This window comes from Quercus lobata, chromosome 2 (genome assembly GCF_001633185.2).
Source record: "Quercus lobata isolate SW786 chromosome 2, ValleyOak3.0 Primary Assembly, whole genome shotgun sequence".
NCBI classification, from domain to species: Eukaryota; Viridiplantae; Streptophyta; class Magnoliopsida; order Fagales; family Fagaceae; genus Quercus; species Quercus lobata.
This window is the reverse complement of record NC_044905.1, coordinates 77,918,714-77,941,714: the sequence shown is the minus strand read 5'-3', so window position 1 is coordinate 77,941,714 and position 23,001 is coordinate 77,918,714. Positions and strand designations below refer to the sequence as shown.

The 23,001-nt window shown below is 35.2% G+C and overlaps 2 protein-coding genes across 3 annotated transcripts; one reads left to right on the top strand and one right to left on the bottom strand.

Annotated features, from left to right (window-relative positions):
- The first annotated feature begins 2,822 nt into the window (after window positions 1-2,822).
- Window positions 2,823-3,332, top strand: LOC115971413. Its single transcript, XM_031091328.1, has one exon. It carries the CDS (start codon window positions 2,823-2,825, stop codon window positions 3,330-3,332), a length of 510 nt encoding a protein of 169 aa, XP_030947188.1.
- Window positions 3,333-16,883: 13,551 nt separating this feature from the next.
- LOC115976716 (senescence-associated carboxylesterase 101-like) lies at window positions 16,884-21,463 on the bottom strand. Of its 2 annotated transcripts, none has more exons than XM_031098178.1 (4): window positions 21,291-21,463; window positions 20,748-21,108; window positions 18,075-18,602; window positions 16,884-17,799 (listed from the first exon to the last, which is right to left on the bottom strand). In XM_031098178.1, exons 1-4 carry the CDS (start codon window positions 21,308-21,310, stop codon window positions 16,924-16,926), a joined length of 1,785 nt encoding a protein of 594 aa, XP_030954038.1. In that variant the 5' UTR covers window positions 21,311-21,463; the 3' UTR covers window positions 16,884-16,923. The 2 variants fall into 2 exon arrangements, with proteins under 2 accessions (XP_030954038.1, XP_030954037.1); XM_031098177.1 differs by having other exon boundaries at window positions 16,884-17,802; window positions 21,291-21,462.
- Between the last annotated feature and the right edge of the window lie 1,538 nt (window positions 21,464-23,001).

Sequence of the window (23,001 nt, the reverse complement as noted above, 5' to 3'; positions counted from 1 at the left end):
GCCAACGAAGCTTGGTCTCAGGTCTTTCTGGATGCAAAAGTCCACCACGTCTCTATGTCATCCTCAGATCATTGTCTCCTTGCCCTATTTTTGAAGGACTAGCACAGAACAGAGGGGAGGAAACGCTTCTTCTTCGAAGCTATGTGGATTCAGGAGGAGGAGTGCAAGGAGATGGTCGAATTAGCTTGGGACCTATATAGGGATGATTCGTCCTGCCTATCTAGGAAAGATTAGAAAGGTGCCAAAAGCAACTTCGAAACTGGAATAAGAATAGATTTGGCAATATTTATAAAGGCTTAAGGCAGAAACAGACACGGCTTCAACAGCTTGAGTCTTTGAACTTGCTCCATGAAACGGTAGAGGAAGTTCAGGCACTAAAAAGGGAGATTAATGAATTGCACACCAGGGAAGAGATTATGTGGAATCAGAGATCAAAGGTCATGTGGCTTCAACATGGTGATAAAAACACCAAATTTTTCCACGCTACAACTAGTCAAAGACGACGAAAGAATAGAATTGGGGGATTGATTGATGATATAGGCACTTGGCATGAAGACAAGGAGATAACAGAGAAAATAATCCTAGATTATTTTAAGTCCATATATAGCTCTAATCAACCATCCAATTTTGATGAAAACTTGAATGCCATGGAAGAAAGAGTGTCACCCGAGATGAATGAGGAGCTCTAGAAGGATTCCAAGGCAGAGGAAGTGTGGACTGCTCTCAAGCAAATGCACCCCACCAAGGCACCGGGCTTGGACGGTATGTCCCCTATCTTTTACCAAACTTATTGGGATATTGTTGGCCCCTCTATTACAAATTGTGTACTGCTGGCCCTTAATTCAGGGGTTATGCCAAAAGAAATTAACAAAACACACATCTGCCTAATTCCTAAGACAAAAAACCCCATAAAGGATATCGGAATATCGTCCCATCAGTTTATGTAACACGATATATAAAATCGTGTCCAAGGTCCTTGCAAATAGATTGAAGAAAGTTCTCCACGATTTCATAAACAAAGCCCAAAGTGCATTCGTTCCGGGTAGATTGATAACAGATAATGTGATTGTTGCCTTTGAAACAATGCACTCCACTGACAAGAAAAGGAAGGGAAATGAGGGTCTAATGGCAGTAAAACTAGATATGAGTAAGGCGTACGATAGAGTTGAGTGGGCATACCTTGAATCAATGATGAAGAAAACGGGCTTGAGGGAAATATGGATATCTCTCATTATGATGTGTGTAACCTTCGTGACTTATTCAATCCTAATCAATGGAGAACCGATAGGTGTGATTACTCCATCAAGGGGCCTTCGTCCAGGGGACCCAATCTCCCCATACTTGTTCTTGTTGTGTGGGGAAGGCTTGTCGGCAATGATAAAAAAGAAAGAAAGGGAGGGGCTAGTTAGAGGGGTTTCGGCTGCAAGACAAGCTCTAAGAGTCTCCCACTTGTTTTTTGCGGATGATAGTGTCATTTTCTGTAAAGCAACAAGGGAAGAGAGTATGCAAGTAGCTAAGGTGTTGGAAGTGTATGAGGAAGAATCTGGGCAAAAGCTGAATAGAGACAAGACTTCCTTATTCTTCGGCAAAAACACAAAGGAAGAGATTAAAGAGTTTGCAAAAGGGACCTTTGGAGCCCAAATCATACAACACCACGAAAAGTATTTGGGTTTACCCTCATTGATGGGAAGAGCAAAGAAAAAGGCCTTTAATCGCATAAAGGATCAAGTTGGGAGGAAGATTGCAAATTGGAAAGGAAAGCTTCTATCTAATGCGGGAAGGGAAATCTTAATTAAAGCAGTTGCATAGGCCACTCCTACATACACCATGAATGTTTTCAGGCTTCTGGACTCATTGTGCTTAGAACTTAATTCAATGATGGGTGGTTTTTGGTGGGGTCAACATGGAAGAGAGAAGAAGGTAGCCTGGGTTTCTTGGAAAAAATTATGCAGACCTAAGGCAGAGGGTGGAATGGGGTTTAGAGACCTAAAAGTTTTTAATTTAGCTCTCCTTGCCAAGCAAGGATGGAGACTACAACAAAACCCCAACTCACTGGCTCATAGGGTCATGAAGGCTAAATATTTCTCGAGTACATACTTCTTGGAGGCTCACCTCAGGAAGAAGCCATCATACATATGGAGGAGCATCATGGCGGCAAGAAACATCATCAATGAGGGGGCTTGGTGGGTTGTTGGTAATGGAAAAAGTATTGAAACTTGGAAAGCGAGGTGACTGCCTTCATCAGCATCGGTAAGGTGATTACTCCAAAGTCTGAAACAAGGCAGTGTGAAATGGTAGCAGATCTCATTAACGCCGAGAAAGGGGAATGGAGAACCTCGTTGGTCAAACACACATTCTTACCCCATGAAGCCAAGACCATACTGAGCATCCCCTTCATTCCTCTGAACTAGGTAGACTTTCTAGTATGGGCAAAAACTCCTAATGGATGCTTCTCTGTGAAAAGTGCTTATAGGGTAGCGGAAAAATGCCTTGCAGAAATGGAAAGAGTTGAGGAAATTCCTGGGTGCTCGGACAACTCTAGGATGACAACAATTTGGAAGACCATATGGAGCCTCTAATGCCCAAACAAAATAAAGCATTTCCTATGGAGAGCAAGTAGAAACATACTCCCTACAAAGCAGTGTTTGATGCACCGAAAGATCTTAAAGGAGGACTGTTGTGATTTTTGTGGAGAGAGTGAATCTTTGAGCCACATACTTTGGAGTTGCAAGATTGCGAAAGAAACATGGAGTGAAGTGGGGCTTAATTGCAATATCTCACCTTCAGCTCCCAGGGAATTTTTAGATGTATTATGGATTATGATGGATTCTCAAGGAGAAAAAGATTGGGAGCTCTTTGCTATTGTGGCATGGTGTCTATGGAATAATAGGAATAAGATGCGGCATGGAGGGGCTGGGAAAATATGTAAATCCATCGCAGAAGAGGTCTGGACTGCTTTGCCTTCCAATGGCAGACCCTCGAGGCTCAAAATCATACACAAACAATGGTCCCCTCCACCACAAGGCTGGTATAAAGTGAATGTAGATGCTGCTGTTTTTAAGGAACAAGGAACGTGTGGTATTGGTGTGGTCATCAGAAACCATCAGGGGCAGATCATGGGGGCTATGTGTAAAAAACTAGAGTTCCCACTAGGGGCCTTAGAAGCAAAAGCCAAAGCAATGGAAGCTGGCATCCTTCTCGCGTGGGACTTGGGGCTGAAGGATATCGTCGTAGAAGGTGATGCTCAACTGATAATTCAAGCCTTGAATGGCTCTGCTACGCCTGCCATACCAAGTCTGAAGATAATTGGAGGTTCAAGGAAATATTTGTAGCTTTTTAGCTCCTAGAAGGCAGCCCACACGAACAGAACTAACAATTCGGCTGCTCATGTATTGGCTAGAGAGGCAAAGAATGTAAATGAGTGTGTAATCTGGTTTGAGGATTCCCCACCTTGTATTGAGACCCAGCTCATGAGTATGTAATTGCAATGGACTTTAGTCCTCATCAATGAAAGTTCTGATACAAGTTGACAAAAAAAAAAAAAAATACCGTGTAGGTTTAGTTGACTTGCTTTAATCCAGAGTCATTTTTTATTATCTTTGAATAAATGAGCTATCAGAATATGAAAATATACTATAAGCATCCAATTCCCACTATTTTTAAAGACACATTCTTTCTTTTCAACCCCATGACTCATTCTTTTGAATCCTCCACAGAGAGTCAAAGACAAGAAACAAGAAGGATGGTTCCTGGACCTTTCCTACTATAAGAAATTCCATTATATGCTGCCCACATCTAAGGAAAAAATTTAAAAAGGAATAACTTTATAGACACAAAAAATTTCACAATATATATACAGTATTACTGGGTTACAAGTAACAACTGCCAACTTTATTTTTTTTATAATTATTAAGTTGATAAATTTTTACTTAATTTGATTGAAATTTATTTTTAACATCTTTTTGCTTACTATTGATAACTTTTCGGTTCAACTAGTGCGAAAATTTTCATTCCTCACTTTTGTTATCAATTATGATTAACAAAAGAAAGTCTATGATATACTGAAATTTTCACATTCTCTCTATTTTTGTATTGAGTGGACCCAGATGAGTTGAATTGTAATTTGCAAGAGTATGTGAAATTTTCTATGGTACTTTTTGGCACAATCGTAGAGAGGCTTTGAAGCTAATGACCATTTCTTCTAAGGTCGACATCTAGAGGAAATTAATGGCTCTAGCTACTCGACCCAACATTGATGGTTTTTAGACCCCTTAAAACACAATTGGATTAACCTAGTTAATTAGCCAAGTTGTTACTTAGTCCAAATTCTAAGTCTAGGTTATCACAATCAAACAATCATATCATGCATAGCAGTGGAAAATAAATAAGACAATGATACGATCACCCAGGAAACCAAACTGGTAAAAACCTAGGGAGGATTTAACCTAGCTATCCTCAAGTTAAACCGGAATCCACTATCTTGAAAGAATCGAAGTTCATACAATAAGACTTACAAGCCCCCACGCTTGACTTCTTATTGCTACCCATCAGTAGAACTTACTGACACGACCACGTGCAAGCTCCGAATCCACTGACTCCTTCTTTCTTGGATTCACCACCAGATACAAGCACACCTGCTTGTGTTACTTTAAGCTTCAATGGCAACAACTGAATTGATCATCAAGGTGTAGATAATATCTCCTCCTTGAAAACCCTAAGTTTGTGTAAAGGAAAGCTCCTCTAGATCTCACAAGAGATTTACACAAACAGCAATATGAGCAACACTAAAACGTGGTTAGGGTTTGCCTTTTATACTTAGGACAAATTAGAAAACCCTAAACGTTTTAAACAAACTAGGGCTGAGTTGAAAATCTGCAGAAAAACACATTCTGCCTAAGATTCGATCGATCGAGCCTAAGTTTCAATCGATCGAGCCTAAGCTTCGATCGATTGAGCCAGGCCGAAATGCATAGTAACTTCTGCATCAGCTCGATTCCAACTTTACATAAAAGATACAACTTTAAGCAAGTCTAAACACTACTAAACATATTGTTTTGATCATGGTTTGCCAACAATACACATTAGAGTTCTAAATACATAAAAACCTAAATCTTTAGAACCTAACAAACTCCCCCTTTGGCAATCCGCGACAAAACACAACTAGAAGCTCAAAGTTTACAAAGAAAAGCCTTTTACAAAAAAAATGCTCATAAAACAAACTCAATCCTAACTACCATCCATCAGTTGCAAGTGTAGACAGTAGCTCAATTGAATCAACTTGTATATTTCCTGAAACACTAAACAAAATGCATAACCGCATGTGTGGAAAATACAAATAAACAAATTAAATTCTTGATTTCAAACAACACACAATAAAGACATATATCAATGAATAACTCATAAATATAAATCAATAAGCAGTTGAAAACAAGAAACATATAAAGCAATAAAAGTAACTCCCCCTAACAAGCATATCCCAACAAAAGTATGGCAAGAGCTAAAAAAGATAAAATACAATATGGAGCACCTAGATACAATCTAAACTTCACAAGCTCCAACCAACAAAAATACTCTCCCCCTAAAAACAAAACTCTACAAGAGCTCAAATATGTACTCCACCTTTTTGTGACGGAATGCCAAAGAGCAATCAAAATCCATCATCAAAAGGGAGGTGGCGGTGAAGACCGTCTAAACTGTGTCAACTCTGTGCGCAAAGCACAAATCTCATCGAGCACGTCCACCAAAATCTGTCAATGAGCCGCTTGAATGGTCAAGACATGATCTAACGTACGTCGAATGTCTGAATCATTCGAAGTAGTCGGTGGAGGAACATTAGCATCAGCAGCAGCAACACCAGACGTCTCAGCAGCATCAGCACCTGCAGAAGAGGGAGGAGGGGGAACAGTACCAGATGACGCACCTCTAGGACGCGAAGGATCAACTCTCAAGTGAGCAGCCCTTTGCCTAAGAAATGTGGCACCAATGGGAGCAACAACATGAACAGGCTCACCGGAAGGAAAACCATCTAGACCAAGAAACAACAAAATCCTATGAATGAAAATAGGATGGATAAGCGCATGCCCTACGGCAAAACTCCTATGAACCTCGTTCAAAGAACGAAGGAACAGATGAGGGAAACTGATAGAAGCACCAGAAACAAAAGCATACAAAAACACACATCGCTCTAGAGGGATGGTGTGGAGATGAGAAATAGGCCACAAAGAATGACACGCTATCCTAAAGAAAAGATAGGCAGTCTCGGTAAGCTCAGCAGATGTGATCCGATGATCAGAACCCCACTGGATAGAAGATCCAGTGATGTATGACATGACAACATCTAAGGGTGGAGACTCATCATAGGGATAGTCAAGCTCTCGAACAACCGGAACCCCAAGAGCTTCAGCCACTACCTGAGGAGTAATGGTGAACTCAACACCTCGTATCCAACTCCTAACAAGAGTGTTGGAATCATAGACGTGGCAAGAGAGATTCGAGAAGAACTCTCTAATCAGGGCGGTCGGGGGTGGATGATCTATCTCTAAGATCGACAACCAACCTCTAGACTCAAAGTTAGCCCTAATGGCCGGATCAATCTCATTTAAAATCACAGAACGCTCAGCCCAAATCTTATGTTTATTGTTCAGTTTCTCAAAGGCCTCTCTGCTTTTGTCATTCCTAAACAACTCACTCCTAGAGAGAGACTCAGAGGAAGTAGAAGGGGTCCTATAGGCTCTAGTTTTCCTAGGCATAGTGCTAGGATAAGGACCAAGACACAAGCAAAAACAAAAACAAAAAAACCAAGGGCAGACTGCAAGTTAGCACAAAAAAAAATATAGAGCAAAAATCTATATGATGCATGAACAAATTAAATGTAGTGATGCATGACCTAATGCAGTGCAATTAAGTTCAAAATTAGTTCAAGTTCACAAATTTGGCTTGAGCATAGAATACTTAACAAAAAACCCCAAAATTGTGAAAAACCACTTGATCAATTTGTAAGAAATTGACGAATTGATCATCATACAAGACAGATTTCAGAAAATAATGACCAATTACATCAATTCAACAAGCCAATTTCATCAATTGAACCAATTTGAACAAAAAGCCCCAATTTGGATTCCAAGCAAACCCTAGAATTTTTTATTTTTCATAAAACCCCAAATTGATCAAATTAACCAACATAGATCATGAATATATCATTGTAGCAACAAAACCCATTGATCAAATTCATAAAACAAGGCTTGATTAATCAAAAATCCCAAATAGTGCATAGTTCGAAAATTACCCAAAAACCATGAGATTTATGCATGAAAATGTGAAAAACAATGCAAAAGGAAGGGTAAAATAGACATACCGGTTTAGGGAGAGAGAATCCTTGCAAAAAGAATGGATGAAAACAACAAAAATTTGTGATTTAGCCTTGACCAAGTCGTATGGAGAGAGAAAAAGTAAAGAACTTTTTGAAAAAGTGTTTGACTGAACTGAAAATCAGATTTTAAAAAACTTCCCATACGATTTTCGATTGATCGAAGTATTAGGTTCGATCGATCGAAACAAACAGAGGCTCACGAAATTTTTAAAACCAATTTCGATTGATCAAAAAACAAACTCGATCAATCGACACAAATAGAGACACAAATTTTTGAGAAATAAACACAGTTTTTGCAAAAGTTTTAGAAACATCCCAAAGCATTGAAATTGAGGAACAAAATGCATAAGTATGTGATGATATGATTTTCAAAAACTAGGAATTGAACCCCAGTTTTCCCAAATTTAAAATTTCTTACATTTGCCAAAAAAATTTCAATCATTAAATCAATTTTGCACAAAACTCAAAGTATTTGTAAACTTGGTTGGTCAGACCAAAAACACACACAATAACATGTACAATGTTTAGCAAAGAGTAACTCGTGTAGTGTGTGCAACTAGCAAAAACTTGAGATACATGTGAGGTGATATGTAAACAGCATTCAATCACAAAGTCTACAAAATTCATCACATAGAATTTAAAAGAGACTATCACCTAAAGAGTTACATCATATAACTCCCTCATCTCCTAGAACATAAGTTTGCAATCATGGAAGTTTCTTAAATTTTACCTCATAATATACATACCAATTTTAATTTATTCAGAAACTTATTAAAAAGCCAGGATAATGTACACACCAATTTTAATTATGTGATTTGGCATCAAGCCTAATAGTACACACCAATTTTAAGCATTAAGCAATGAAACCGAGGCTACACCTTATATTCTTTTTGTGCATGTGCTACACTTTCTCGAGCACAAAATCTTACGATATGCACTAAAGTGTTCATGATTGGCTAGTGAATAGTGGTGAGATGGTTATTTATGCCTTTCTCTAAAAGATCAAGTCCGACAGTTAAAAAAAACATGTGACTTCAAGATCAAGACAAAGTGATCAAAATCATAAACATCTTTTCCACACAACATGCACTACAAAGTTTCAACTAGTAAAGTGCAATAAGTAAGCTCATCAAGGCTAAACGAGGTACACAATACATGTTATGTGAAAATAAATTGACCAACCTTATTCTCAAAAACCAAGAAACTAGTGCAAAACACAATTTGCTTCCTTTTTCTTCCCTTTTTTTTATTATTTATAATTAAAAAAAACTAGAATGGAATGCATGAATGTGATGCAATGCAAAACCTAGAAAAAAAAAAAAGAACACAAAACCAAAGAACAATGGTTACAAAGGGTAGAGCAATGAAGCACAAGAACCATGTCAAAAAGACTCAATTAGTTCGAGTCTTTTGCATCCAAAACCTTTTAGATGCACCATGAGCATTGGAGTTCTTATTCACATGGGAATGATTACCAACTCCATGATTGGAATAAAGGTTTAAAGTCTTTACCAATTCACCAATGAGTACCATAGGATCTTGTGCTTGAGGCACAAGTACTTTTGGTTTGTTTGCTCTCTTTGCAGCTTGCAGCTTGTAATAATTTGGATGTATGTGTCCAGACTTTCCACAAAAATGACAAACCCATGCAGGTTTATCATGTGACTTGTCCTTAGACAGGGTAGACTTCTTAGGTTTAGACTCTTTCAGATCAACCTTAATCTTCCTAGATGGTGAAACTTCTATGGGTTTGACAACCTCACTCACAGGGGGTTTGACAGTTTCACTCACAATCTCACTCACAGAAGGTTTAGAAGAAGATGAAGGGACAAAGTTTGTGGAATGGGGAGCAGATACAAAGATGCTTTCAACAAAACCTAATCCAGATTTGTCAGAAGGAGACTTTTGAACACTCAGCATTTGATCAAGTTTAGAACTAGCAGATCTAGTAACAGATAAATCAAGTTCCAAAGATTTAACTTTATCAAGCAATAGCATATTCTCAGTTTTCACATTGTTCAAAAGTTCATTAATATCAAACAGTTTTACAAGCAAATTCTTTTTATCAAGCTTAAGAGATTCAATTTTCTTCAAGCCAAGATCAGCATTCATAGCATCCTTTGCAGCAACTTTGCAAAGTTTATTGTAGGCCTCTTGAAGATCTGCATCCTCAGAGAGTTCCCCATCAGAAGGGTTCTCTTCAGCAGATATGCTCTCATTGACTACAATAGTAGCAGTGAAAGCAATGAAGTTTCCATCCTCGTCACATCCAGACTCATCATCAGAAACTTCACCATCACTAAGGGTTATAGACATAGCCTTACCCTTAGACTTCAAATAGGTAGGACATTCAGATTTCATGTAACCATAGCCCTGACATCCAAAATATTGAGGACCCATAGAATTATTTGAAGATTGACCTACTTTTTCTCTAAGTTTATCATTAGTGTTAACCTTAGTGGGATCATTCTTCCTAAAATTTCTAGGTTTAGCAGTGTTCATACCTCTTGCCTTTCTGTTACTATTCCTGAGAAAGTTTCTAAAGTTCTTGGCAAGGTAAGCAATCTCTGTAGCAGAGAGCTCATCATCAAATCCACCAACCTCAACATCATCAACTGACTTAAGAGCCATTGATTTGGATTTGTTAGTTTTGGGTAGGTCCAACTTATAAAATTGAAGTGATCCTACAAGTTCATCAACAGGGATGGAGTCCACATCCTTACTTTTAGTAATGGCAGTCACCTTGGGTCTAAAGTCTTCAGTTGAAGATCTAAGAATCTTCCTAATAATTTTAGGTTGATCATAGATTTCACCCAAGTTAAAAGCAGAATTAACAATATTATTTAATTTAGCATAGAATTCATCAAAAGATTCATCATCAGACATCCTAATGCTTTCAAATTTTGAAGTCAATTGCTGCAATTTATTGATTTTGACAGCCTTTGTGCCTTCATGCACAGTCTGGAGGATATTCCAAGCAGTATGAGCAACCTCAACATTAGAGATTCACTTAAATTCCTCCATAGAAACAGCGTTAAAGATATCATTCATAGCCTTGCTATTGAACGCGGTTGCTTCTTTTTTAGAAGTTTTCCACTCACTAACAGGAGTAATGGGCTTCTCCCATCCGTATTCAACGGAGTTCCAGACTCTCTCATTAATCGATTTCAGGAATGCTTTCATCCTTACTTTCCAATAAGCATAATTATTCCCATCAAAGTGAGGAGGAATAACAAGAGAGTGTCCGTGTTCCATGACAACAGGGGTCAAGGATTAGCTCAGTGATCAAAAGATCAACAACAAGAGAGCAACCCGCTCTGATACCACTTGATGGTTTTTGGACCCCTTAAAGTACAATTAGATTAACCTAGTTAATTAGACAAGTTGTTACTTAGTCCAAATTCTAAGTCTAGGTTATCACAATCAAACAATCATATCATGCATAGCAGCAGAAAATAAATAAGACAATGATATGATCACCCAGGAAACCAAACCGATAAAAAGCTGGGGAGGATTTAACCTAACTATCCTCAAGGTAAACCTAAATCCACTATCTTGAAAGAATCAAAGTTCATACAATAAGACTTAAAAGCCCCCACGCTCGACTTCTTATTGCTACCTATCAGTAGAACTTACTGACACGACCCCACGTGCAAGCTCCGAATCCACGGACTCCTTCTTTCTTGGATTCACCACCAGATACAAGCACACCTGCTTGTGTTTCTTTAAGTTTCAATGGCAGCAACTGAATTGATCATCAAGGTGTAAATAATATCTCTTTCTTGAAAACCCTAAGTTTGTGTAAAGGAAAGCTCCTCTAGATCTCACAAGAGATTTACACAAACAGCAATATGAGCAACACTAAAACGTGGCTAGGATTTGCCTTTTATACTTAGGACAAATTAGAAAACCCTAAACATTTTAAACAAACTAGGGCTGAGTTAGAAATCTGCAGAAAAACGCATTCTACCCGAGATTCGATCGATCGAGCCTAAGCTTCGATCGATCGAGCCAAGCCGAAATGCATAGTAACTTCTGCATCAGCTCGATTCCAACTTTACATAAAAGATACAACTTTGAGCAAGTCTAAATACTACTAAACATATTGTTTTGATTATGATTTGCCAAAAATACACATTAGAGTTCTAAATACATAAAAACTTAAGTCTTTAGAACCTAACAAACATCATTCCCAAACTTATTGAATTCTCAACTAACTAAAATGGTATTACTTATGATTGATGGATAATAATTTCCTTCATTTTTATTATCTTTGTCAGCTGTCTATCATTAATTTACATCTTATTACTACATCATTTCGTGAAAAAAGTTATGTTAGACCTTGGTGCATTTTTTTTTAGTATTTTCTTTTTATAACTATGATACACTGATACACTTGGCCACCCCTTGTATAAATATTCTAGTTTAATGAAGTAAAGCATGAGGAAAGAGACCTAACATGGAAAAGTATAAATTTCTGCCAAGCGACGTATTCTTTGCATAAAAAAATTGAAATACTCTTAAGTGGCACTAGAAAAAATAAAATACTAATTTTTTTTATTTCATTTGGTTAAATGTTTCAAGATTTTTCTAATTAAAAAATAAATATTTTTTGTATCATTTGGTTCAATGTTTATTAACTTTCTTTATTGAATGACTTTTCTTCTCTTTTCTCTTTCTTTATATTATTTTATTATGTAATTATATTATTTTAATGTGTTGGATGTTAAAATAAAAACTAAAGTATTAGGTGTATTGTAAAGTGAGATAGTACAAATCCAAACATGTATGCTCAGGTGAGTAAAGTCTCTTTCTCAAAAAAGAAAAAAAAAAGTAAATAAAGTCTAGTAAGCTCGCTAGGTTCATGGAATTTTCCTTATTCATGGTGGAAGAAACATAAAAGATAGTTTATAATTTTCCAAATTTTAAAAAGAAGAAATGATGATTTTTTTTTTTTTTTCCTTTTTAGAGCCCTTCATCTTTCATTCTGCCATTAAAAAAATTTGGATGGAAAAAATAGTGAGAAAATTATATGTATAAGTAAACTTGACATTTTTACTCCTATAATTTATTTATTAAATAAAAATTCAGATAAGAATATATTAAGAACTTGACACAAATATTTTCTCTTCCTCTCACTTCTTTCCCCTTATTTCTCTTACCAAAAACTCCAAATGGAAAATAAAACATTTGTCTCTTTTTCACATCTTTCTTGGACCTTACCTATGCATTGGCTAGTACGCGAGTTAGCTGTCTTGTCTGTCAGTGTCATTGTTTGAAATATAAACTTAAACTAGTAATTGGGTCTCGAAGTAGTAGTGATTTTTTTTCCCTCTGTTAGGACATATGTGATTCACTTGTTAAAAACATATGTCACTATTTTATGTAATTGGTTTATCCTTTGACAAAACGCACTTTACTTGTAATTGGGTAGATCTAGGATATGTTTAATACTTCAAGAAACATGTTGTTCAAGTCAAGTATTAAAACCATGAAGATTGGACCAAGAAACAAGTGAAGAATGGCTATTCATTAAAGTTGGACAGATAGCTCGACACTTGCGGATAGATAGCTTGACAGCTTATCTATCGAGATTTAATGAATGAAGCTCAACAGATTCTCAATCGATCGAGGTATCTATCGAGGTTACGGGAATTCAGATTTCCAGATCTGATTTTCAGCCAAAGCTTATGTATATGTGTAGGGTTTCTTTTCTCATAACCCTAGAACTAAATAAGGCTTATTTTAAAGGCCGTCACATAAGAGAATACAAGGAGAACATATGTAAAAGGTGACCGAAACCTTATTCTCTTTGAAAGAAGCTATTGCGTCTTTGTGCTTTAGGGTTTTGTAATCAAGTGCTTCTTAATCTTCATTGTTGATGAAGTAAAGAACTTTGCAGCCAACAATCTTCTTCTAGTTGGTGATTAAGTCGTGTACTGGGATCCGCGCAATTGGTTAGTTACGTGCTGGGATTCGTGCATCAAAATGTAGCGTTCATATATTGAAGAGTTCAGAGGTTCTGAAGCGGTAGAAGGTTTCTGCTGTGAGTTCATCTACGGGGATTGTAGAGTCTAGGGACAAAGGTTTTGTACTAGATCTAAAACTTCTCTTTACTATAGTAGATTGTTTTTCGAGAAGGTTCCCCCTCAAGTTTTTTACTGTGAAACTAGTTTTTTTTATTGGTTTTCCTAGGTCATCATATCTTGTCTTATTTATTTTTCCGCTGCATGATTTTGACATGATATTGATGGTTGTTTGTTTTAACAAGTTTTATTCATAATAAATCTAATTAACGACTTAAGTTTAAAACTTGTTAAATCTATCAATTGGGGTCTAAATTTCCCAACACCTTCATTAAAAAATAATATAAATATATATATATATATATATATATATTATTAAAGTAATGAGTATAGTGACTTCGATTACCCTCGCCTTGGGCAGAAAAAGCTGTTTGACAACCATATTCATATGAGAAAATAATTAAATCACAAATAAATCCAGAATTGTCGGTAGTTGTGTTAGAAAGCAGGACTTGTAAGTCGTAAAATAAAACAACTTGACCATGACCCCAGCGAAAACGCACTAGTTACAAAAATATATAAAAATCTACCCAATTAAATTATAATAATAATAATAATAATAATAATAATAATAAACTATTCCTTTGATAATGATGACTAAAACTGTTTTCATCTACTCACATCAAGTATCGAACCCCAAAAATAGCAAGAGAAAGACATGAAAATTTTATTATACAAAAATTTAAAAAGTTGAAAAGATGATGTCCTTAATTTACAATTTATTGGGTAATAACTTCAAAATACCACACATGTTTGAAGGCAAGTGCACATAGGAATGGCAACGGGTCGGGTTTTTTCATACCCGGGCCCGACCCGTAGGCCAAGACCCGTAATCCGGACCCGGCCCATTTAGGATACCGGGCTTTTTCCCGGGGCCCAGACCCGCCCCATCCGGGCCCCGCGGGCCCCGTTTAGGAATTGGGCCGAATTCATGGCCCAATCAAAAAAAAAAAATTAAACCCAAATTTATTTTTGCCTACATTAAGCCTGCATTTTTGGGCCCAAATTTATTTTTGCCTACATTAAGCCTGCATTTTTGGGCCCAATCCAAAAAAAAAAAAAAAAAAAATTTAAGCACAAATTTATCTTTGCCTATATTAAGCCTGCATATTCTAATGCAATTCAAGCCTAAATAATATGGCCCAAATGCCAATAAATAACATGGCTCAAATGCCACATCATAAGCTACTAATAATAAATCAATAAACCACCTGTTAATTATAAATCAATAAACCAATAAACTATAACTAATATCATAATCATAATCACTAGCTAAACATAAAAATAAAATAAATCCAACAAGTTTAAGAAATAAGTATCAAAAGTTCAACGAGTCCAAGAAATTAAAAAGCTACAAAATAAATCCCACAAGGCCACAAGTTTAGAATAATTACATACCAACAAATTAATTCAACAAGTCCAAGAAATTAAAAAAACTACTAAATTAATACAAAATATTTAATCTTCATCAATTGTGATGCAACTCCCATCAATTGTGGCACAACTCCCATCATCTTCATTTGGCTCCCCATCATTAAGAATGGATTGAAATGTACTATCTCCTGGTATAATTGAAGAACCTACAACAACAATGAATTAAAAAATGTAATAAATCTCATCAAATTGTATTTATGTTTGTGTTTATGTTTATCTCTTAAAGGAGAGCCACTTGGCGAGGAAGAATCAGATTTGTTTGTGTTTATGTTTGTCTCTTCCATCTCCGTTTTAGGCTCTACATTCCCAACAAACACAAAAAACAATATTTCACTACCATATTTCACACTTAGTTTCACAAGAAATGCAAGTTAACAAAGTTAATTTGATGCAATTCCTACCCAAGAAAGCTTAACTATTACAGCATCACTATAACAGCCACGGAAAACAGAGCAAGCTCAACTATTACAAATCCACGAAATCAAATACACGCAATTTGCATAAACAAAGCAATAATCAACACCAACTGCCGCAACCTCTCCAAAGCATAATAATAAGAATGACCCATCAGTTCTGATCCAAAGAAACCAAAACCACAAACTAAATATTTGATTCTATTTTTTTGGATAATTCAACATTTGATTTACTAAATCAAAAATCACAAGTTAATCCAAAGCAACAAAATATTCAATAGCAATGTCCATAATAACATTTTTTAAATGTTTAAACTAAAATTAGCAAGATTAAACAGAAACCATTAATTTCCATTACTGCAAATGACTACACTACAAAACAGTCATGGCTTCAAATGCAGCCTCAACTGCGTTCAAACAAGACCATAACATAGACCAAGGTTGTTGAAACGTAGGGCTGATCATATCAATATCATACACAACAAACACATTATGAAAATTACAAAATGCAAACACAATTCGAAGCAAAATAGAAGAGGAAAAAAAGAAAATTTTGAAACTGTGTTGTAATTTGTGGGTTTTGGAACTTTTAGTTTTACATCTATTCTCGGATAATTCTTATGGGTTTTGAAACTCTCTCTCTCCCTCTGTTGAGTGGATTTTTGGGACTGGCAATCAGTCAAATTGCCAAGTACCACACCAACAAAAACAGCCACCAATGTAGTCGTAATTTCAACTCTGTGGCTGCTTCGATTTAACTAGCAACAAGACCATTGATCAAATATCTATATCATCATAAGCAAACCCACAGATAAAAGTAAAATGGTTCTCAATTCTCATAATCTTTATCAGAAACTAACACTCATTCCTCTACATACACACAAGATAACATAAAGAAACAAACTTACTTACTTTAATTAAAAGATTCGATTCAACCAATAACGAAAATCAATAAGCCTAAAAAATCAACAACATTGAAAAATTGAAAGCAGAGAGAGAGAGTACAGGGGCGAATGCGAGGGAAGGAGCGAGAGTGGTGGAGAACAGGTGATGAAACCGAAAGTCCTGATCGGCGATCTTGAAGCAGGTGACGACGTTCGGATCGGTACCAGAGACGCGAACTGAGGGAGGGTAGCCGGAGCCGGAGGCTTGTGAGGGTCGGACTGAGGGACTGAGGTACTAAGGGACGGACTGTACCAGAGACGCTGAGGGACGAAGTGTGGGAGTGAGGGTGATGGACTGTCGGACTGAGTAGGGAGGGAGGCTGCTGCGTGCTCTGAAGACTGAAGAGTGAAAGAGTGAAGAGAGTTAGGGTTAGATTAAGGTGTATATATATATGGGGGGTAGTTTTGTAATTTTAGGTTCCGGGTTTTTACACGGGTCGGGTTTCGGGCCGGGTCTCGGGTCGGGTCTCAGGTTTTTTAATTAAAACCCGAACTCGACCCGAACCCGCTTCGGATTTTTTTTTGGAAACGCATACCCGACCCTATTTCTAATCGGACCGGGTAAAATCCGGCTCATTAGGGTCGGGCCGGACCGGATACCCGCGGATCGGGCAAAAATTGCCATCCCTAAGTGCACACATAGATATTGAAATATGCATATCTCTATCATACAATGTTTAAAAGACCAGGGAGCCTTTAGCATAAGCCTCGTAATTGTTGTCATTCTTGAGAAAGTTAGTGAGACTAGAACTATAAGAAGTTCCCATAATTTCTCTATACTCTCCCCACCATTTCATGAAGCTGCTCTTAGGTAAGAAAATCTCAGAAGATACTGCATAATTTTTCAACAAACCGTATACATAGTTTTCAAACTCAACCAGTTTTTTCTTTGATGATTCTTCGTCCATAGCACTTGCTTTTCGTTTCTTCTTTGATGATTCTTTGTTCATAACACTTGATTCTCTGCCCGTCAACGATTCGCATAAAATGAGAGCCTCCTCAACTTGTGCCCAAAAGCAAGAATCCTCCGTCAGAATTGACTTCACATTCTGTTTCTTCAAATCATTTGGACCACTTGAACTTGAAGGTTTCTCAGTTTCTTTCAGCCATTGCTCCAATTTTTTGTAATGTTCAGACCTTCCATTATTTATGTAGTCGCTTAAGCCCTTGTTGTAGTAATTAGCTATATCCAATGGTTCAATCATCCTTCGGTAATTTGTTCCCCCAAAGAGCATTCGGGTACGAAGGAAGGCACCTATTGTCTGGGGCCTTTTCTCTGCTTGATCAACCATATCTTTCCAGTAAATTGTGAGGGATTTTTTATACTTTTCCAGATCCATATAAGTTGTAGTCATTCTTTCAAACTTATATCTGTCATAGTATCCAATTCCATCGTCTTTAGACAACTTCTTATACTGTTCTAGGTAGGCCATATACACTTTAATGTCATTCAACCACTTGGTGGGATCAAGAGCCTCCCTTTTTGGTGACAATTTTTCCCGTTTTTCTGTCTCTGTAATGATAATGTTGACGTCAACATTCTGTCGTTGTTGCTGCTGCAATAACTTGTAAAAATGAGTTGGGCAAGAATTGGAGTTTTAAAAGATCACAAGACCAAAGACAGACTTCAAATTGTAGTAATTTTTATCCATGTAAGAAAACATTAGAGGCTTTGGAATTAGTTGTTAATCGGTGAGCATTACATTCATTACACTATTCTATTTAGTGTATTGTCTAGGTGTAGCATAGAAGTACCATACAATGATATATATAGCTCAAGTAAGCATTTTAATTATATACTATCCAAAAAGAATTGTAACTGAGTTACCTCTGGTTGCATCAGTCCAGTTGCTACTATTTGTTTAGTAATGCATGCCCGTAATGGTTGTGTAGTTCCTTCAGGCAACATTGTATTATCCTTACAAATTACCTTTCGGTTGATATCCTTCACAAATGTTCCATAGACGTCAAAAACTGGATTAGGATCTTGATTTCCAGGACTCCCTGAATAGGTTGCCTTCAACAACTCCAAAATGGTTCGAGGATCCTCAAAACAAGAACAACCCAGCTTTGAACACAAGAGAAATGTGCCAAAAGGCTGGTAACCATTAATTAAGACTCTAGGAACTGGATCCTGGTCAGAAACTACATGCAAAAAGCAAGAGTTCCATGTTGGATAGTTTGATATGGCTTCTTGCAGACCTTCATCACCAATAAGGGGTGAACCAAAAGTGATGCAAAGTGGGCGTTTGGTGTTTGTAAAATTGATTTTTTCTAGTAGTGACAAGGTGAAGAGAGATGCAACAGATCCTCCTAGCGAGTTTCCAGTGATAATTAATGGTTTGGAATTGGCCATCTGCATTATGATACAAATTGTACCATGTTAATATATATGGAAATATTTGTTGCACAAAAACTGTTTTACACCATTTTACACATAGCAAAAAACAACTAAAACCGTGAGTTGAAGTTATGATTTCTAACATGAAAATTGTGAATTAAGTCATAGTTTTAGTTGTTTTTTGGGTTGTATGTTAAAATAAAATAAATAAAATAAAATAACTAAATCTGTAATAAATACAACTCATGTATAACTATTCATGTCACATTCTCAAAGTTCAATAAAAATAATAATAAAACTTATATAACATATTGTACACATTCTTAAATATTATTGTGGCATGGTAACTATGAATATTAGTCACTAACCAGTGTAACAAGAAATATAAATATACAATTATGTCAAAACCCAAAAAAAGAAAAGTTCCTATAAGAAAATAATGAAATAAAACTTCCTAATAAATTCAACATATATAACTTCATCTCAATGATACATTATCTAAAACTAATATTACTACCAATTAAGTTTGCATAAATTAAGTTAACATTAGTTTCTTCATACGAATAAGAAACACAACTTTTGAAATTAATCTTCCAATAGCAAGTGGGGAGCGGGCTTGGAATGGTAAAAACTTGTAGTAAACTTTTGAACCATATGTATTGCACGAAAACTTATAATCTGGCCAACATGTGAAAATAAGCTTATGTTCTATTTTAAATTATTTAGAGGTATGTCTTGTTTACCTTATTTGATTTGTTCCATTTTACCTAGCTAGTTCAACAAATTCTTCAACTGAACTAATTAGGATATGTAAAACTGTAAAATCAAATAAATTTTTTCCAACATATCAATAAAACTTACACAATTAAATAAAATTATAGAATCTATTAGATTAAAGACAGAATAATACAAATATAAAAAGAGATAATGGGTATCTTGCAATTAGAATAAATTTAAATATAAAATAAATTATAATCTCAAAAGTCATGAGTATGTAAAGTCAAAGAATATAATCAATTAATAATAATTAGTAATATGATTGTAAATAATAATAATAACTAGTCATCTTAATTAACAGTTAACACCACCAGCATGAAAGGGAGAGATGAGTTGATTTACTATGTCAAAAGCCATGAGTATACAGAGTCAAGAATATATAGTAATTAGTCATCATCAATCAGTGACACCACGACAAGGAAGAGAGGAGAGAGAGATATATATGAATGAAACATATTAGACAACGAAAAATCAAAGTAATACTACTTAGCCAAAAAAACAAAAAATTCAAAGTAAGACGAAATGATTATTTCAATCAAAATGAACAAAACTTACAATTTAAAAGCACCTGAGCACAAATATCATGATTTAATAATAATTAAAAAAATTATATTTATAAAAATAAAACAATCTTGAAATCATAAAAAAACAAAAGGTCAAAAATTACTGTTTTAGAACATATTATAAAATTAGGTAGTGGATAGACAACTTAATGAGGGGAATAGTTTAAAATATTGTATCATTATATCTCGTGATATCTTGGCATAGATAATGATTTTTTTTTTTTTTTTTTTTTGTTTGAGAAAGAACAGATAATGAAAATTGACATCGATTTTTTAAAATAATACATGTACAGCACATAAACATTCCCATTAATTAATTACTAGTTAATAGAATTGAAATAGAATGGTCAATTTAGACATCATTTCAATTTTCTAGAATGTTTTAGGAAAGGATTTGTTGTATACGAGCAATTGCTGCATAATGGATTATATCACAGTTAAAATTAAAAAATTAAAAAAAATAAAAACTGACATATGTTCAAGGGTCATGTGCAATGAATATGATCAAGTAGACCCATAGACATATTGGTTTCTTTTTACTGTCACGTAGAAAAACCTTTCCCAAAAAAATAATACCTGGACAAATGAGGACTACCAACCACACGTTGGTCTCTTCTCTTCTTATCCCTATTCAAAGCTACTTGTGACCAAACATGTTTAAACTTACAGAAAATTTTTAGGCAATGATATATTGTTCAAGCAATTTGTTATGACCTATAGTTGAACTAGTCTTGAGTTTCTTGACTGCTTAACTTTTGCCAAGTTTACAAGTGCTATGACCAAAAAAAAAAGGGAGAATTTTTCAGAGTATAGAAGGTACCACAGATTTCGGGAGCACATCAAAAATGGAGGTAAAAAGCTCCAACGCAGGTTTGTTAACGGAGAACTTTGGGTTGCTTTTGGTGCACAGGAAATTGAGGTGAGGAAAATACCCCTTAAGAGCTGATGATGTAACAAAATCTCCTCCTTCGTTTCCCTGAACACAGTCTTTGCTATTAGCAGGCCAAGTGAAAAAAGCTATGAGTGTACAGTTTGGTGGCTCATAAATTTTTAATTTCACTGAGGAAGATGGTCCTTCATTTTGACTGGTTTCTTTATATAGTTCACTAATTGCAGTCCATGCTTGCTGTAGGATATCAGGGATCACCGCGAAATTTGCCAACTCTAACCCACTGCTAAAACTGCCATCAAGTATTAATCATAGGAAAAAATTAGCTAAGAAATAATATATGATGCATCAATCTTTAATGTTGAATTAATTGGTCAAGAAACAAACTTGAAAGGAAGAGAAAAAGAGTGAAGAAAAACAAAGACAAACAACTAAGGAAAGAAAAAGAAATGATTTGGGTTATTTATTACTTACTACTGATCAGTTTGGGTCATCTTCTGTGTGTTTTAGTTTTAGATCAGCTTAGCAAAGTTGAGCAACATGAGCACTACAACTATAACTCTATAAGCTCATCATATGGTCCCAGAAACAAGGAGGGAAATTGCCTAGGAAATTAAGATGCTTGATCACAAGACGACAAGTACGACGACTATAAGTCTTTTGCTATATATTCTTCGTTTTAAGGTTATCAAAAAAAAAAAGATATTCTTCTTTTTAATGGGAATGTTTTCATTTTCTATAATCGCATTTGTTTACGCTCTCCACTACTTTTTTAGGAACCTTTCTTACGATGGAATTTTTCACACCATCATGAGTTATGATTGATGGATATAATAAGTAATTAATACTATCATTTTACAATCTTTGTCTATCAATTGCATCTTATTACTTAAAGTGTTATGTTGGTGCACTTTTTCTTTTCTTTTTCTTGTACTTGTTTTTTTTTTTTTTTTTAAAAAAAAACTGTGATGCACATGGCCACCCCTCGTATACAAATTCTAGTTTAGTGAGATAACGTTTTCTATAAAAATAATAATAATAATAATAAAAGATTCTCTTTAGATAATTAAAAATGTCAATTTCTATCAATTAACTTGATTAATTTACTTGTCTCAAAGCCTCGAAATTAACCTCACTAGGGTTCATCAAATTTTCTTTATCCAATCAATTACTTTTTTTTTATTTTTTTTTTTTTTGGGCAAACTTTAATGTTATAATGCATTTCGTACAGGATAAAGTGGAAGCATAGACCAGAATGGAAGAAACATAGAAAATAGGTTATAATTTTTCAAATTTTGATAGTGTAGAAAAGAAGAAAGGATGAACCTTCTTTTGTTAGAAACTTACAGCCCTTCATGATTTTTTATCTTTATTTTTAAAAAGAAACAAACACACACCTACATACAAGGAAGGTGAATTAAGGTTCTAATATAAAGATACATCACAAATTTCATTTCCCCATTAATAAAAACATGGTAGGAAAAAATAGAGAGAAAATTATATGTACAAGTAAACTTGACATTTTTACTCCTACAATTTATCCAATACAAATTCAGATAATAATATATTAAGAATTTGACACAAATATTTGTTGTTCCTCTCACCTTTTTTTTTTTTTTTTTTTTCTTCTCCCTTTTACCAAAAACTTCAAATGGAAAATAAAAAATGTCTCTTTTTCACATCTTTCCTGGACCCTTCCTCTGCCCTGGCCAGTTCACGAGTTAACCGTCAATGACAATGTTGCTAGAAATATAAACTTTCATTGACTAGCAAGGTGAAATAGTGACTTCTTTTTGGGTAAGGATCTAGAAAGTCTGATTGCTCATCTTTCTTTCTTTTCTTTTTTTTCTTTCTTTTTTTTTTTAAGGGATTACCCTTATCTTGGGTAGAAAAGCTCTTTAAAAAGAACTACTACATCTGCAATATTTTTAAAATATTTTTACAAAAAATTCTAGATGATAAATTATTATTAGTTTTAATTTAAATTCACAAGTCACCACTAAAATTATTTTTTTGCTCACTAATAATAATCAGTAACAATTTATTACTTTAAATTCATTATAAAAGTATTGTACAAGTAATATGGATATATCACTTTTCGACACAGACATCCATAGTCATATGATATGACAAAATAATTACATCAAAGAAAAATCCGAAATTGGCGAAGTTGTGTAGAAAGCGG

What these genes read in the sequence shown, in the direction of transcription:
- LOC115971413 (XM_031091328.1), top strand. Translation starts at nt 2,823, where the DNA reads ATGGATTCTCAAGGAGAAAAAGATTGGGAGCTCTTTGCTATTGTGGCA.
- LOC115976716 (XM_031098177.1), bottom strand. Translation starts at nt 21,310, where the DNA reads ATGACCCAAACTGATCAGTA. An exon ending in ATGACCCAAACTGATCAGTA is followed by an intron (nt 21,109 to 21,290) that starts GTAAGTAATAAA and finishes ACTTGATGGCAG; the next exon opens with TTTTAGCAGTGGGTTAGAGT. An exon ending in CTGGACTGATGCAACCAGAG is followed by an intron (nt 17,803 to 18,074) that starts GTAACTCAGTTA and finishes AAGTTATTGCAG; the next exon opens with CAGCAACAACGACAGAATGT.